Raw genomic sequence first — 17,325 nt, forward strand, 5'->3', positions numbered from 1 at the left:
TACAAGCTGCTAATTAATGTCCAATCTTGCCCCATCCATCCGGCCATAACATGCCCCCACACAAGCCTGCAACCTGCTCGCTTCAAAACGGATCCCGTCCACCAGTTATCTAGCAGATCATGAGGAAACTCTGGGTGAACCCGCCTTGTGCAGACCTCTACTTTGTAATGCATTTGTCAGGAATATTGTAGTGAATGCCAGGCTGTAACATATGGACATCAGTCTCACATACATGTTCTTCTTGATCATGTGGGTTTTGATAAACCTTCTAAAAAGACTGATTGTCAAGATCAGTGCAACAGAGCAGTGGTCATCTAGGCAGGAGATTGGGCACTTCTTGCTTGGGACTGTAACAGGGGTGGTCCTCCTAAAGTATGTAGGAATCACCTACACGCTTCGAAGATGTTAAAGGTACCTCCACTAACTGTTTGATCCAGTCTTTGAGGACAAGGTCGTAGTTGCTATCAGGTCCTGGTGCCTTGTGTGGGTAAATGCCTGAAAAGATCTGCTCAGAAATGAAGACAGTCTTCAAACAGCTGGCTTGGTCTACAGGTCGTTTCACAGCAGTGTTGCTCCCATCAAAATGAGCAAAATAGGTGTTAAACTTATGTGGTATTGAGGCAAACATCCCCATATAACAGTTATTCCTACATCTGTAGTCCATAATTAGGTAGAAGGTAGAAGCATTGAGGTCAAAGCCATTATAGGTAGTTATATCTGGCTTTTTGCAGGCTGCCAGGTCTCCATGTTGGAGGCATCAGTTTGAGCTTTCAGTTTGGCTCTTTGATGCTGGTCCTGGGCTTTTGGTTTAGCTTTAAGCATGGTTTTTTGAGACAACTTGTCAGGGCATGTTCTGACATAGCCTGTAACCCACTATATCACAGAATATCTGCCAGTCTGTGCTTTAGAAGCAGTCCTGAAGTCTGGAGATAGCATCCTCGCTGTATTGATAGACCTCTAAGAACCGGTTATTCCTGTTTGAATGTAGGCCGGAGGAAACTGAAGATGTGATCGGCCTCGCCAAATGGGAGGTGTTTGTCCTTAAGTGCAGAGTAACAGTGATCTAGAGTTTCTTCATCATATGTTGGGAAATTAATGTGCTGTGTAGGAACTTTTTCATGCTTACTCGGATCAAGGTGCCAGAAAAGGTCCTGTGCGATGCCACAGGATAACCACTTTTAGCCCCTTAAAAAAAACAGATAGTTCTTTAAAGAACCAGAAAAGAATATTTTAAAGAACTTCCACACAATGTCAAGGTTCTAGGAAACCTTAACATAATGTAAAACTTACAAGATCTTTCACACCTAATGGTACTCAAGGGTCTTCTCCTGTTTTTGGTAATAATAGCAGCTGTATGACCATTTAGTGATTTCTTTACTCTTCCAGGTGAGCACTGACCAATTACCAAGCACTACAACACTACACTGTAAACTAGAATTTACATTTATGGTATTTGGCTGACACTCTTATCCAGTGCGACTTACAGTTCGGTCATTTTACACAGGTCAGTGTTAGGCGTCTTGCCCAAGGACTCTTATTGGTATAGTGTAGGATGCTTAGCCAGGCAGGGGATTGAACCCCAGTGCAGGCAGAGGTGATACCCACCACACCATTCCAACCATGGCAAATGGTACATTTGCAGGCCAATTTGAATTTCACTGCAAAACCAAGTATTTTCATACTGTTTGTTAAGCATTCTTAAAACAGTGCAATAGGAAAAAAGGCAGTAAGAATTGCTTGCTTGCTAGTCGACCAGAACACACAATACATAATGTTGAATATGTTGTATATTCTGGGAGTACATTTTTAATTTATTATTATATCTCATTAATGTTGTCTCATAAGATTTTAATATTGAAAGTAAACTTGAGCAGTCATTTTGGGTGGGCCAAGGGTAGGACCCAGTCATAGCCAAGGATAGGACCCAATCAAATGAAGATTGAAGCTTTGCTTGATACATGATTCTGTATGATGCAAAATGTAAACATATTTTTGAGTGTGTGTACGCAGAACAGTGGGGTAACTTCATATCATTTCACATCAGCCAATAATTTAAGCTAACCAGCAGTAAGATACTTAGCCATATTACGCCGTAGAGTGGTGCTGTAAAGCAGGTGGAAAGTGAACTAGACCTATAAGTGTCAATTCCTTTTGGTTCCCATCTGTTTTTGATTGTGCAGTGGAAAAATGGCTTTTGCAGCACTCTTTTTTTGGTGTGTGTGTATCGACGTTCCCAACTACAGCTCTCCAGTCATTGATAGTTTCACACAGATCGTCCAATGCAAGTGATTCATGCTCCTAAGGTGGAATATAAACTGGTAAACTAAATTCCTGAGGTATATAAAAAGGACAGACATTCAAAGTTATTAGCAGATGTTTTGTCGTCTGGTACTGACATTCATTGCATGTCCAAAAGTCTGTAGACTCCAGCGTTTCCTCTGAAATGAAGGGTATTAATAGTGACTTTGTGCTGCAGCAACAGCCTCTACTATTCTGGGAAGGCTTTGCAGTAGATGTTGAACATTGCTGTGAGGATTTGATTGAGCGTTGGTGAGGTCAGGTACTGATGTCGGATGGTCAGTTCTGGATCACTCCAACTCATCCTAAAGGTATTGGATGGAGCTCCATCTCTCCAGAGAACGCAGTTCCACTGCTCCACAGCACAATGCTGGGGGGCTTTCTACCCCTTTAGCCCACGCTCAGCAGTTCCCTATTCTATTCGTCGGTGCTTTTCTATGAGGATTATCAGCAAAGAGTGACTTTAAAGTAGCTGAATTCACTCATTAGTAGGACTGTCTGGATAATTTCAGACATTTAGTGTAGTGACAGCTAGAACACGGCAGTCTCATGTTGACTTTTCCACGTTCTGCATGAAATCCCAGCACGGCTGCCTCTCTTGCATCTCTTTCTTTTCTGCCAGCGTGTTTTTAAGCAAACTGCTGTGGAACAGGAATATTCCAGCAGGCAGTAGTTTTAAAATTCATATTGAGCCATTATAAAACGTCCAGAGTGGGCGACAGTGTGGAACATACAAAGAAAATAGACTTTTAGAAACTTATTCTACCTATTATTTACTTTAATTTTTTATTAGTTTTACTAATAAAAGACATAATTAGCTGCCAAAAGTGTACTGGAATATGAGTAATACATGCTAAAACTTGCTTACATTTAATGTCTGGCGCACTTTATTCCACATATCATTTACTAGGTAAATATTAATGAAAGTACATAGTAACTAATATAACAAATAACTGGGTAAGTACAGCTGTGTTTGGTGCTGTAGTGCCATAATTACTCAGTAAGTAACTCATATGAGTTACTATGCACTAGAATATCCAAGTATTACTTGTAGGTACTGCTTAATTACCTTTTAAATTCTGAGTAATTATGGCATTGCAGCAGCAAGTACTCCTGAACCTACCTGGTAGTACTGGTAAATATTATGTAATGTAATATCCATACAAAACACACAAATTGTTTAGTAATTACAAGTAATGCTTGGATATTCTAGTGCATAGTGACTCATATGAGTTACTTGCTGAGTAGTTACGGCACTGTAACACCAAGCACAGCTGTACATACACAGTTATACGTCATAAGTTACTATGTACTTTAATTTGCAATATGCAAATTAGTTCATATTTACCTAGTAAATAATAGGTAGAATAAAGTGCACCAGACATTAAATGTAAGCAAATCTTAGTATGTATTACTTTTGCCACTTTGGCAGCTAATTATATCTTTTATTTGTAAAACTAATAAAAAAATAAAGAAACAATGCATTTATATGTTGCCAAATATGTAGTATGTCGGTGTTTTATTTCTGATATAACAAAGAGTTAATGGACATTAATAAAAATAGTTTGGCTCAAGATACCAACTTGATATTTGGTACAATTGTTGAGTTGAATGTGGTGTTTCCACTGGTGCAAATGTTATATATTTTTTGGTGACTTTGTCATGCACGAGTACAATGCACTTAAAATGTGGCATGTAGACATGAGGAAATGTCTTTTGTATTTAACAACTCATAAACCAGAAACCTCTATTACTTTGACATAAGTGCCAAAATATGAGAGATCCAAAGTGAAGATATGGAGGATGAAAATTGCTCCAAAGAAAAAAAAAGGCATTTAATTTCTTTATCTGTTTATATTTGGTACATAAAACACATTGTACATATTAGTTTCTTTATGTTTGGTACATTAAATACACTGTAATCAATAAATAATCCCATGCAATTTCATGCATTTAGCTTCAGTAGTTCAAAAGTTATGACTTAATGAATAAACATTTGCTGCAGACAAAAAAAAGTTCATGCCTACTTTTAAAAGCCTCTAATCTCTAATGTCTCAGAAATGCATGAAAATACAAATCTGAGGTGGCCAATTGGGAGCCCTTGAGTGATTTCTCAAGAATTGATCCCAAAGTGCTATTTATATTAAAGAAAAAAACAAAACTCAGGGATGATTTCCTCGTTTGAGCAATGTAGCTTGGATGTGTTTCAGTAATGTTGCAATGGAAGGACTTCAGAGTCCTTAAAGTTTACAGAGCCAGGAAGTCTTCATAAGTAATGTGTTTGAGTGCAATCACAGGTGAGTGCGGAGTGAAATATGTTTGTATGTTCTCTCATTTTATTTAGTATTTATGCGCTGTGAAGATGATGCATCAAACATATACCAAAGTTTGGTGTTGTGAAAAGGAGCTAGTGATTTATTTTCTCTGTTTCTCTTTTTTTCTTTCCTGTTCCGCAGTGTCGCTTCCAAGACCAAGTTTTTTGAGAATGCTTCCCGACAGGCCGGAAGGTACGTGTCCATGTGTGAGAATGTGTGTGCATATGTACAGATGGGAAACAAATTAAAGGAAAAACCCAGCATAAGGACTATTTCCCAGACAAGGGATTGAACATTGGACTACATTTTCCTTTCAGTGGAGAATCCACATTCAGAATGCTGAGTGGTCCAGGACCAGGCTCAATCCCTGTCAGGGAAACTGACCCACATTGTCTTAATAAGGTGTTGGGCTGCATGAGCTTCCAGCACAGTGTGCTTCTAGAACTGTACAGGAAGGCTGGAACACCACCCTTCCAGAAGGTATTCCGTCAATTGGTGTTTTGGTCGTAGTGGTGGAGAATGCAGGGCTAATGTGAAGATCTCCCATAGGTTGATATCTGGTGACAGTGCAGGCCACAGCATATGATTTACATCATTTTCATACTCATTAAACCATACAGTGACCCCTCATGCCCTGTTGAATTTTCAGGATTATTCGTATTACACACTTTTGGCGACCAGTTATTTGATAAAGCATATTAAATGTTCATGTTTAACAGCTCATAAACTAGAAGCCTTCAGACTTATGCCTAATTAGTAAAGAGTGCAGTGATATGAGTGATAAATCCCAAAATCTGACAGATCTGATATGCCTCAGTGTGGAGATATAGAGGGCCAAAGTTGCTCCAGTCTCAAAAAAACAAAAACATAATAATAATAAATGAAAAATTGGAGTGTTAGCAAGCCAAAAAGTGGGAAACTTGCATTTCTTTATCTTCTGTTTGGGTAGATAAAACATCCTGGAGGCAAAGAATTATTATTATTAAGTGCAGCCAAGTTGTTCACAACTCCGGACGACTGTATGGATGGTATTCCCAGAATATCCTGTCTACTGGTTGGGTCTTCAGGATTCCGAATGGTTTGTTCATGATTGATCTGATTGCATCCCTCCATTGTGTACTTGGTCATCCTCTTCCTCTTTTACCTTCAACTCTTCCAAGCATAGTGATCCTTTCCAGTGACCACGTTCTTGTGTCCAAAATAAGAGCCTCAGTTTGGTTATCTGGGCTTCAAGCGAGAAGTAAGGCTTGATTTGTTTAAAGAGCTATTTGTTCGTTTTCTTTGCCGTCCGAGGAACTCTCAAAAGTCTCTGCCAACACTAAAGTTCGAAGGCATTTATATTTTACCTCTGTTGATTGTTTATTGTCCAGCTTTCTCATCCATAAAGAACCACAAGTTGTTGCATTTGAAGATCTTTCCAAGCTCCTTCATACTTGTTCTGTCGGGCGCCAATCTGTGTCTTATTTCTTCAGTGCTGGATCCTCTGTTGTCAATAATCGATCCTCGTAGACAGAAGCTGTCCAGCTTTTTTCAGAACTTCTCTGTCGATGATAAAGTCAGCAGTCTTCCCGCTCATCATAATCTCAGTCTTCTTTATACTGAGCCGATGTCCCATCTTTTCACTCTGTTCTTTAACCTTCCTTATAAGGACCTTCAAGTCTTCCATATTTGCCACCATTAGCGTTGTATCATCCACATATTAAAGGCTATGGATGCTTCAATCCTGAATCCTCAATCATCTTCCTCCAGTCCTGCCTCTCTCATAAGTTCTGCACACAGGTTAAACAGGTGTGGTGATGGTGGGCAGCCTTGTCTAATGCTGCGCTCACATGTTTGCAGTAGATGGACGATGGCAAACTGGATATTCCATGGTTTTCAGTAGAGCCACAATGGAAAATTCTGCCGCCGCAAGTCAAGAGTCCAGTTTTCCCAATTTTTTCCATCGACTGCAGGGATGGAATGAACTGAGTGTTGCGGAAAAGAGTACAGAGTGTCCTCCTCCCCTTTTCCACCTTAGATAAAAAATCTGCACTGTTAATGTTCTCCTCTGATAATTTTCACCGTGCCAAGGTTTGCGCAGTTTCATACCACCGTATTCCATGTACTGCTATGACGTGTGGAATGACACGTTTTTTCAACACAAACATGTGAACACAGCATAACCCAACACTCCATATATATATATATATGTATGTATAATATGTAATGCTAAAACTTCTAAATTTTTCTACCACAGTTAGTAGACACTCTGTAGACAAGTGTTCATACAAATATGCATGCAACATCTTTGACCACCTGGAATACAATAGCAACCACCTGGGATACCATAGCAACGGCCTAGCAACACCTTAGCAATGACTTGGTATATAGCAGTGACCTAACAAGACTTAGCAACCGCCTCGGGATACCATAGCAACAGCCTTGCAGCTTAGCAACCACCTAACAACAACCTGGAAACCATAGCAAATACATGGAAAAACAATTTAAGGTCACACAATTTAAGGTGTGTATGTGTGCAGCTGTAGTGCTATAAGGATAAACCCATTTAAATACATACGTTCAGAAGCATACAAATCGCTTTCTATATTATACTAGGGTTGTAATAAGTCAGAGACCACCATTCATTTATTTAATTTCCAATCAAAACTAAATTAAGTTCAAGTTATTAACTTTTCAGGTCAGAAAAAAATGAAATGTTGGTGATATTTAACAGAAAATTACACAGAATTCTCATCAATTAAATCTGATCTCAGCTTTTTGAGTGTTCAATATATCACTCTTTCCCTTTATTCCAGCTTCCACTCTTCTCAGGAGAGTCACTTTCAGTTCCTCAAAGAATCTGCAGACACACCTCCAAAGTTCAGTCTTAGAAGCTGGTTGATCATTTTCTGAAGTACTCAAACACAATCAGTGGTGCTGAGGTCTGGACTCTGGGGTGGTCAGTCCATCATTCAGCTTCTTTGTTTGATGTGTCCATCTCCTTTTCTCAGTGAGGTTCTTCTTGATCAGCTATACATCCTTTTAGGCCCACAGCGCTGAGTCGTCTTCTCACAGTGGAAGGATGGACAGAAACACCTGTGGATGTTTTCAGATCTGAAGCAGCTTGATTTTCTCCTCTCTCTCAGAGATGGAAGCTTTAAGTGCTGTTCATCTGATGGGGCAGTTTTGGTGTCTACCAGGTCTTCCAGGCGGTTGTTAGGAGCCCTCTTTTCTCAGTATCTGTTAAAGGGCTCATGTCTTATATTTTTTCTTGTATTTTTGGTATCTCCATTTTCATTTTCATGACCATTTTCCAACCTCTCTCTATCATGTAGGATTACACAGCCAGTTTTTTTGTTACAGCACCTCTAAAGCTTTGTTCACACAGCAGGTAAAAGTGGCCAAAATCCAATCTTTTTCTTCATATGTGACACAGATGCGTCAGCGTGAACAGATAAACGCACGGAATCTGACATTTTCAATTCTGATTTGAGACGTTTTCATATGTGGTACTGAAATCTGTATGTATCTGCAGCAATGCAACTCAGTCTGAACATCCAGATCGGAATTCATGCGACCTTTACGTCAATCCAGCTCCACTCTAGGAGCTATATTGGTGTGTGGTTTACTATTGAAAATGTGATGCAATGATTTAGTTCTAAAACTAGGTGGCGAGGGTGAGCACAGGTGCATATATGGTGGTGCACTAGAAGCATAGGGTAGCACCAGGGGTACCACACAGGTTTTTACCAGCAGTTAAGAAGAAATACAATGGAAACTTTGTTAGCTTGCTCAAACTGTGGAATAAACCTTGTAAACGACAATAAACCTCTGGACATTTTTTCAGTTGCTGCTTAAGCCTGTGGTCTACGGTGCTCCAAGCGGTTTTGGTATGTAAGTTTGAAACCACAAACAAAAGTAAAAACCTGTGTGGTACCCCTGGTGCTACCCTATCCAAGTGGTTTTGGTATGTAAGTTTGCCACCACATACACATTCGTCATCGCTTCGCTCTGCTGAGACCTTATAAACATTTGGGGGTGATATTTCTGTACAAAAATTAGAAGAGATTTATCCAAAACACCTTCGTGTTCGAAGAGATTTTGAAAGTAATGTCCGAACGCGGTCGCAGGAGAACGAGGCGGCAGCATCGAAGAACAGTTAAAAGTCTGAAAGCAAAGTTTAAAGAATCCGAGGACGCGAACCAAAGAAGTGACCGCACCCTTTTTACGGCTCGAACACATTCTGGGTGATGAGCCCAGCTGTCAGTCAGTGAAGCTTCATGATGGCTCCTGTGATGCTGGTGAAGATGAAGCTGATCCTCCGGGAGCGACTGGCGTTCGTAATTGATTACCTCTGGATGAGCCGCATGAAGCAACATGACGTGTTGTTCTTTTGTGCATGTGGGTCAGTCTGTTCAGACTGATCTCACATACAGATCATATTTAAAAGATAATGTGAACAGGCAGGCAAAAAAAATCAGATTTGGGCCACTTTTACCTGCTTTGAGAACATAGCTTATGATATATGTAAATTAGCTCTATTCTGATTGGTTTAATGAACAGCACTCAGGGCTGAGAACACCAGCAGCTTCTATGCTTTTGGTGCCAGATGGTGGTCAACTAGACTGACTATAAAACTGCAGAGGTAAATAAGTAAAAAAAAAAAAGTAAATAAATGGTGCCTCGCAGCTGAAAGGCTGGGAAATGACTATGTTTGTACACCACAGCGACTGTTCATTATTATTTGTTCATCTCTGTGTTTCCTCGTCTGCTCAAGCCTCGTCTTTTGTGTAGAATGGCGTGTGCCCACTATGTGCACCTTTTAGTTGCAGTGCTTAAAAGAAAAATGATAAATTCATCATCGCTACTACTCGAGGACTCCATCGTTCCTTCCTCCTCCATCCTCTTCCAGTGTAGTCGATTGTTTAACCCTCTGTAGTCTTAAATCCTCCTTTAAAGGCTCTTCATATAACGTGATCCTCATGTGTTTCATATCAAAATGCTCCGTTTTCTTCATCACTACTTTCCAAAACTGCTGCAGCAGCTTCAGCAGCTGTAAACTCTCTGCACGCCATTTCACATGAGTCTCCGATGTGGACTGAATGAAGAATGAAGGGTGTCCGGCGTGATGGTCAGTGCTTAGTGATATCCCGAGTGTCCATTGGTCAGTTTCACACAGAATGTAGCCGGACACACGAATCCACCAGTTCCACACGGTGAGAGGCAGATGATGTGTATCTCAGCCCCTCTTCGTAGGCTCATAACTCCGGATGTGAGTCACGTACGATCTTGTGATAAGATGGAATGGATATGGCGTATATATTTTATTTTAATTGTAACAATTTAAGGTGATCTAATGGAATAATGGAATAATGATTAATTATTAATTTAACACAGTAATAATGAACAGTACAATCTCTATTAACCTACTGTTCTTGATTACACTGTTTAACCTTTACCGGTTGTTATTGTTAGATGCATGTTTTTCATATAATATTTACTGGGCAGTGAATGTAAAATTGCGCTCACTCATTTTCTTGTTGATCCTAAATAACTCTGTTCTCTAGTGTTAACGTGATTTTCTGCATCACAGCTGTTTACAATGAGTTTATCTTTTTGGTATTTTGCTGTTACATATTATTATTTGCAGGGTTTCTCTAGATGTGTTTGTTGTCACATTGGGCTGGTTGACCGTCCGATCCTCATTTTGATGCTGAAAATTAGCTCTGTACTACTAGACAGCTTCTCCCAATGCTGCTTCTTTTTTTGTTGTTTATGGAGAGGCTAAAATAAGCATTTTGGTGTGCTGTCATTAATGATTTGCTGGTCTTGTGCAAATAACCAGGGGTTTACAGCTGTTTCCACTAGAGTTAATCCATCTATGAGGGTTTTTTGATCAGAAACAGGAGAAAAACGCTCAAATCCCACACAGGATGTCAAACAGGACTCAGTCATGTCTAGGAAAAGCAAATGAGATTAAGGGGAGATTTAAAATAATCTAAAATTTAAAATGAGGATTCAACTAAGTTAAAAATTACATCCTGAATAAAAGGTCTAATATACGTGAATAGCTCTATTTTACAATAACGGTGAATAAATTGTACACAGAAGATCAGCTGTTTTGAGAGAACAGCGCTACAGCTTGGCTGAGTTAGCTTCACTGAAGCAAAAGACAAAAGAGGAGAAGAGAAAGGAGGAGGAAGAAAATTGGAAGGAACAAAGTCCGAGTCCACCCTTTATTTAATTTTCAGTCAAAACAGGACACATTTTTTTAGGATGTTTTTCTGAGGAGATAAAATATAACAGTCGTCTTACATAAAGAAGGAGAAAGTCAAATAAACATAAGTGAAAAATGAGTTCCCGAAAGGTTAAAAAAAAATAAGGCTACAGAGAAAATGCTCCTCCTAACAACCACCTGGAAGACCTGCTAGACACCAAAACCGCCCCCATCAGATAAACAGCACTTAAAGCTTTCATCTTTGAAAGACAGGAGAAAATCAAGCTGCTTCAAATCTGAAAAACCCACTTTAAATGTAGATATTTTACCAAAAAAATGTGCACGCAGCAGTTTCTCTTTAGGTTGAATGGCATTTTTGCAGATGTTCTCTAAAGCTCGTCCAGCATAGCAGCAATTTTTAACAGAAAATAGAACTGATGGTAACACTGTACCCTTAGTTGATACCATTTTAGGGCTTCCATCTGTGTAGATCACTGTAATACCACTTGTTATCACAAATGGTTTTATCCAGGAACTAGAAATGTTTCAAATAAATCCTTTTAAAACCAACAGAAACTATTAAAAATCCTTGTATATTCAGGAGGCCTGCCAGCAGCTTATTATTGACCATCACTCAGTCACTCTTTCTTGTCCATCGTCTGCTGTGCTGCTTTGCTGTCACGTTCCTCCTTTGCAGAATCGTTTGTCAGATCAGCTTGAGACGCCCCACTTTGGATGACAATGGCTCTTTATTTTGCTGTAGAACTGCTTTAAAATAACAGAGAATTTCACGCTTCTTCTGTAAGATAAAGTGTTAAATTATGACCTCCATATAAGCTTCTCTGGGGAGTATTACATTTGCAAGCAGAAAAGCCAGGAGTCGCAACCCAAATGTTAAGAAGAACCATTTTTTCTTTTCAGCAAAAATCATACCACCTTGGGAGCCACAACATTTTATGCCAATTTTACCATCTTGGCTGTAAATATGTCTCAATACGCACTAATACACTAGTATATACCAAAAATATGAAAAAATCGCAGAATTACTTTGTTCTGCTTTAAGCTTTAGCTCAGCTACAGCCACTTTTCTCACATCTCCGGCAGGAAACTTTTCCTAAAGTTTGTAAATTGTCTCTCAACGTTCGGTTTTTACGAGGCTGAAGTCGCTTCTCATTCGCCAGCTTCTTGTCGCATTTTCCTGTTCCACTTTAAATGGTGCAGTAGGCCATTACTTTGTCTTTTCGTTAGCTACTAGCTAGGTGAGACTGTTGTCTGCATTGCTATGGTGACCAGCAGTCTGCGCTGATCTTCAGGGTTAAAGGGTGAATTAGCAGTTCTACATTAACTCCAGAGTTTAAGACCATTTATTGTTAAACTGTGTTGAACGATCAGCAGAGCTTTATTTTACTGTAAAGGAGGATTATTTTATTATTACCTACAAATCTAATTCAGCTGTGGAGCCACAACAGGGCAGTAAAAGAGCCACATGCTGCTCCGGAGCCTCATATTGCCGAACCCTATTATATAAGCAATACAATGACATCACATCCATGTGTTATTGAGTGAATTACTTAAATAATTATGTAATGAATTATATAATTATGTATCTAACATATTTACTGGAATTTTTCCAGAAAAAGCTACAGTACTGTGCAAATGTCAGAGACCCTGCCTCGTTTATTTAATTTCCTGTCAAAACAGCCATTAGGTACAAGTTCTTCATTTTTCAGGAGATGTTAAAAGATGATGATATCAATATTGAAAATGGGGCTCCTAACAACCACCTGGAAGACCTGTTAGACCCCAAAACTGCCCCCATCAGATAAACAGCACTTAAAGCTTTCATCTCTGAGAGAGAGGAGAAAATCAAGCTGCTTCAGATCTGAAAACATCCACAGGTGTTTCTGTCCATCCTTCCACTGTGAGAAGACGACTCAGCGCTGTGGGTCTGAAAGGATGTGTAGCTGTAGCTGAAGAACCTCACTGAGAAAAGGAGACGGACACATCAAACAAAGAAGCTGAACGATGGACTGACCACCCCAGAGTCCAGACCTCAACACCACTGAATGTGTTTGATTACTTCAGAAAATGATCAACCAGCTTCTAAGACTGAACTTTGGAGGTGTGTCTGCAGATTCTTTGAGGAACTGAAAGTGAGTCTTCTGAAAAGAATGGAAGCTGGAATAAAGATAAAGAGTGACTCACTGAGCACTGAAGAAATCCCATATATTTACTCTGTCATCTTCTGTTAAATATAAGCTCTCGGCTTCGTTTCCTGACACTGAAAAATGAGTAACATGGCTGTTTTGACTGTTTATGATCAAGTGTATGTTGAAGTAATTGGTCAGAACAATGATAACATATTTACATTTACATTTACATTTACAGCATTTAGCAGACGCTCTTATCCAGAGCGACTTACAAAAAGTGCTTTGTCTATCCAGAGAAAGTATCTTTGCTAGGTTAGAGAGAAAGCCAGTCCTGAGCTCAGATACTGCTAGAATCAGAAAGTCATTATAGACTCCTAGAGAAAAAGGAACAGAGTTAAACACAGAGCAGTGCAATACAATACAATACATAAGTGCTGTACAATACATTACAATCAATACTTAACTCAGTGCTCATTTAAGTGCTGTATAAAGAGACGGTCTTCAGTCTGCGTTTGAAGACAGCGAGAGACTCTGCTGTACGAACAGCCATTGGGAGTTCGTTCCACCACCTGGACTCCAGCACAGAGAACATCTTGATGCTTGCCTTCCGCACCCCTTGAAGGATGGCGGGTCAAGCCGAGCTGTACTCAAAGCTCAAAGGGCTCGACGCATTGCTATATAGTCCGAAGTGCAGGTTATTATGCTCGTGTGTCCGTGCAGCTTGTGTCCAGCTGCTGCCCCTGACTGATTCCCTCTTAAAAGCCATTGATTCCAGGAGACTGTTTTATGTGCTTCTTTGAGGATTTAGTTTACGGGGCCGGCGGGGGGGGATGCTTAATGCATCAGACCAAATAAAACCTGGAAAAACGCTCACGCACATGGTTGTTTTGTCTGAATGCAGCGTGAAGACAAAACTGAGCTTTGTGTTATATTTCTAACTTACCTCACTTGAACCCCAGTTGCTTCATGTCCACCGTTCTGTTCTCTTTGCGCTGGTGCTGCTCTGCCAGAACAGTCAAAACAAATATCACAGACGTACACAAGAGGCCAGACATTTGAAAGAGAGCTTGAAAGCATCTAATTGTCATTTTTTTTTCAGGAGATAACAGCCAGAAGTGGGTTTATTAACTTACGCAGAAGTTTTATGTTTTGTTAATTTTGTTCAAGCGCCATGTTACCGTTAGCGTTAGTGCATTAAGGGGGTGACAGACATTTACAATATAGCTGAGCGTTTTACAGAAAGAAAGGACTGAAAAGAGTAAATCTGTAATATAAAAGTCTAACAAGGAAGTGAAATAAAGCACATAATTGAAATAGTACAGTAAACACTACAAAGTCAAAATATTAAGTAGAATAATAAAAATTCAAATGAAAAACAACCAAATAAGACAGTAAAGAAGAGTAAACCAAAGTGATAATGACAAAATGGTAGGAAGACAAAAAAACAATAAAAGAATTAACAAAATGAACTAAAACTAAACAAAAATTTAGACAATCAGATAAATTATTAAGTAGAATGATCATAAAAACAAATAAAAACAACCAAATGAGTTAATTGCGTGAAAAAAATAGTAAAAAGAGAGAAATTTTCATATATTGGTAGAATTTAACATACTGGACAAAAATATATCTTAAAATGTGACATGTAGCCAACACATTTTAGTAGTTTAGTAGTAGTAAAAATAGAAAGTCAATCAATTTTCAACTCTAAAAAAAGTCTGTGTAGAGATAAATTTGATAAATATTAATAAACATATTATTATCTCTATAATATCTTTATTTATAAGAGTAACATAATAAATTGGATGTGTTCATTTCCCTCCAGTGATTCACTGCGACCTCACTGTTTAATAATATTTTTAATTTAACTGCTGAACGATGAACCAGCTGAGCCAGATGCACCGTGTGGAAGGGTGAAGCAGCTCTGACCATTAGTGAGCTGAGCTCCTGCTGAGACTCTCAGCTTCCATACAAAGCAGACCTTTACTGTGCGCAGGTCATATGATAATTATTAAATTTATATTATTAAATTGGCCACCCCCACCAGCGCTAGAAAATAGTTCTAGATAGAACCTTTTTGAAAAGGGTTTTATATAGCACCAAAAAGGTTCTTCTATTGTTACAAGCTTGACATAGTAACAATAGAAGAACCCTTTTTGGTGCTATATAGAGCCCTTTTCAAAGGTCTAGATACGTGCAGGTGGATGTTGGAGAGGGTCTAGAGTTGTCTAGGTGGATGTTGGAGAGGATCTAGATTAGTCCAGGTGGATGTTGGAGAGGGTCTAGAGTTGTCTAAGTGGATGTTGGGAGAGGATCTAGATTAGTCCAGGTGGATGTTGGAGAGGGTCTAGATTAGTGCAGGTGGATGTTGGAGAAGGTCTAGAGTTGTCTAGGTGGATGTTGGAGAGGATCTAGATTTAGTCCAGGTGGATGTTGGAAAGGGCCTAGATTAGTCCAGGTGGATGTTGGAAAGGGTCTAGATTAGTCCAGGTGGTTGTTGGAGAGGGTCTATATTAGTCCAGGTGGATGTTGGAAAGATTCTTTGTAGAACCACCTAAAGCACATTCTCCGTTATCCTGAAGAACCCTTTTACAATGCAAAAAACCTTTTAACCATGCAAAGGGTTCTTTGAGTGTTCATGGTTCTATAGAAAAACATTTTTTATCTTTACTAAGGGACCCTTTCAGAACCCTCTTTTCTAAAGTGTAGTTTTGAAAGTTTTTAAAATTAACTGCTTGCATTTCATGCTATTGATCCATACTGTAATAGAAAAGCAATTTCTTTAATATTTTGCATGCATTTTCATCCTGTGAGACACATAAGGCCCAGTCTAAGTTCTGTCAGGCCATTTTTATGGAATTAGGGCATATTTCATCCCTGTTGTAAGAAAATGTGTATCTAACAACAGTAACTTAACATCTGGTGAAGGAGCTTAAAAAAAGCTTGAAAAGTTTCCAAAATTTTGGTTTAGTTATTGTGAAATATTCACACGGTGTAAAGGACAGCTGGATGTTATCTCTCTCTCTCTCTCTCTCTCTATGTATATATATATATATATATGTATAATGGTGCAACCACAGTATCTTGTAACAGAGGCTTCTCCTTTAAAAGCTTAAAGTAAAGCAACACATGCTAATGCTGCTAACAGTGGAAGCTGGAGGCCACTACTGAGTGATTGTCATTTGCCTGATGCTAACTGAAAGCTATTTATTGTTAGCAACATCAGCATTACCGACTCAGACATTCCTGTTTTAAGTGTATTTTAATGAAGATAAATGTACAAATGCTTCCCATGAAGTACTCCACTAAAATAATCTGATATGCAGAACTGTAAACAAAACTGACAAACACAGAACTCCCCTCCCGCCCTTACTACCGCTATTTAGATTCAGAAAGCTTTAACCTGGTGATGCTACTAGAATATATCCAGATAATCAAGCAGGGGCTGCCAAACTCTACCAAACCGGCTCCTTCCGTCTTCTTCTTTAAAGTAATTCCAAGCCGCAGATTAACCGTCAGAGCGTCTTTGTTTTCCAGTCTGAGGTGCGCTGACGTGTCTGAGCAGCAGTTTTCTTGTTTTTGTGGCAGTGGAAAGGAAAGCTGAAAATCAGCCTGGTGCAAACTGGGTGAGGCTCAACGCCCAGGATATCAGACAACGCAGCTGTGGCAGTGGCACCACAAAACTCCTGGTTAGAGTGCACTGCCAAACCAAGCCTATTGGCACCAATCATGCCAGCATCGTTATCAAGCAAGAGCTGATGCTAACCAACTTTGCCAGCTTCGTTTTCTCAGAGGTGTGGCCACTGTAAGCCACAAATTTAGAATAAAAACTGTTTTTCATTTCACCCCAAATAAACTCAATCAGCCAAAAGCATATAGTTTGCTTCTTGAGGCTAATGTAGCTAACAAGCAGTGGAGGCCTGTAGCCACTAGTTAGCATCATTAAGTTGTTTATGGCGGTTTGTATGTCTAGAATAGTGCTGGTGAATATTGTTGTGAGTCTAGATTAGTGTAGGTCGATATTAGAAAGGGTTTAGATTAGTCCAGGTGAATACTGAAAAAGGGGATAGATTAGTGCAGGTGAATGTTGGAAAGGGTCTAGATTAGTCCAGGTAGATGTTGGAAAAGGTCTAGATTAGTGCAAGAGGGTGTTGAAAAGGGTCTAGATTAGTCCAGGTGGGTGTTGGAGAGGGTCCACACAGTGGATGTTGGACAGGGTCTAGAGTAGCCTAGATGGACAGTAGAGAGGGTCTAGATCAGTGCAGGTAGGTGTTGGAAAGGGTCTGTCTTAGTCCAAATGGATGTTGGAAAGAGTCTAGATTAGTACAGATGGATGTTGTTGAGGGTCTGGATCGGTCCAGGTGGA

General features: G+C 39.5%; 1 protein-coding gene across 2 annotated transcripts in view; it reads left to right on the forward strand.

Annotated features, from left to right (window-relative positions):
- Nucleotides 1-17,325, forward strand: part of ophn1 (oligophrenin 1) — a 117,284-nt gene that overhangs the window by 89,018 nt on the left and 10,941 nt on the right. Inside the window, exon 22 of one of the 2 annotated variants that reach the window (XM_036580154.1) lies at nucleotides 4,755-4,805. The exons of the other annotated variant lie outside the window; for it this stretch is intronic. Coding sequence (XP_036436047.1) covers nucleotides 4,755-4,805 — 51 coding nt within the window. The remainder of the gene's footprint in view (nucleotides 1-4,754; nucleotides 4,806-17,325) is intronic. 2 annotated transcript variants of the gene reach the window in all.

This window comes from Colossoma macropomum, unplaced genomic scaffold (genome assembly GCF_904425465.1).
Source record: "Colossoma macropomum unplaced genomic scaffold, Colossoma_macropomum, whole genome shotgun sequence".
NCBI lineage: Eukaryota > Metazoa > Chordata > Actinopteri > Characiformes > Serrasalmidae > Colossoma > Colossoma macropomum.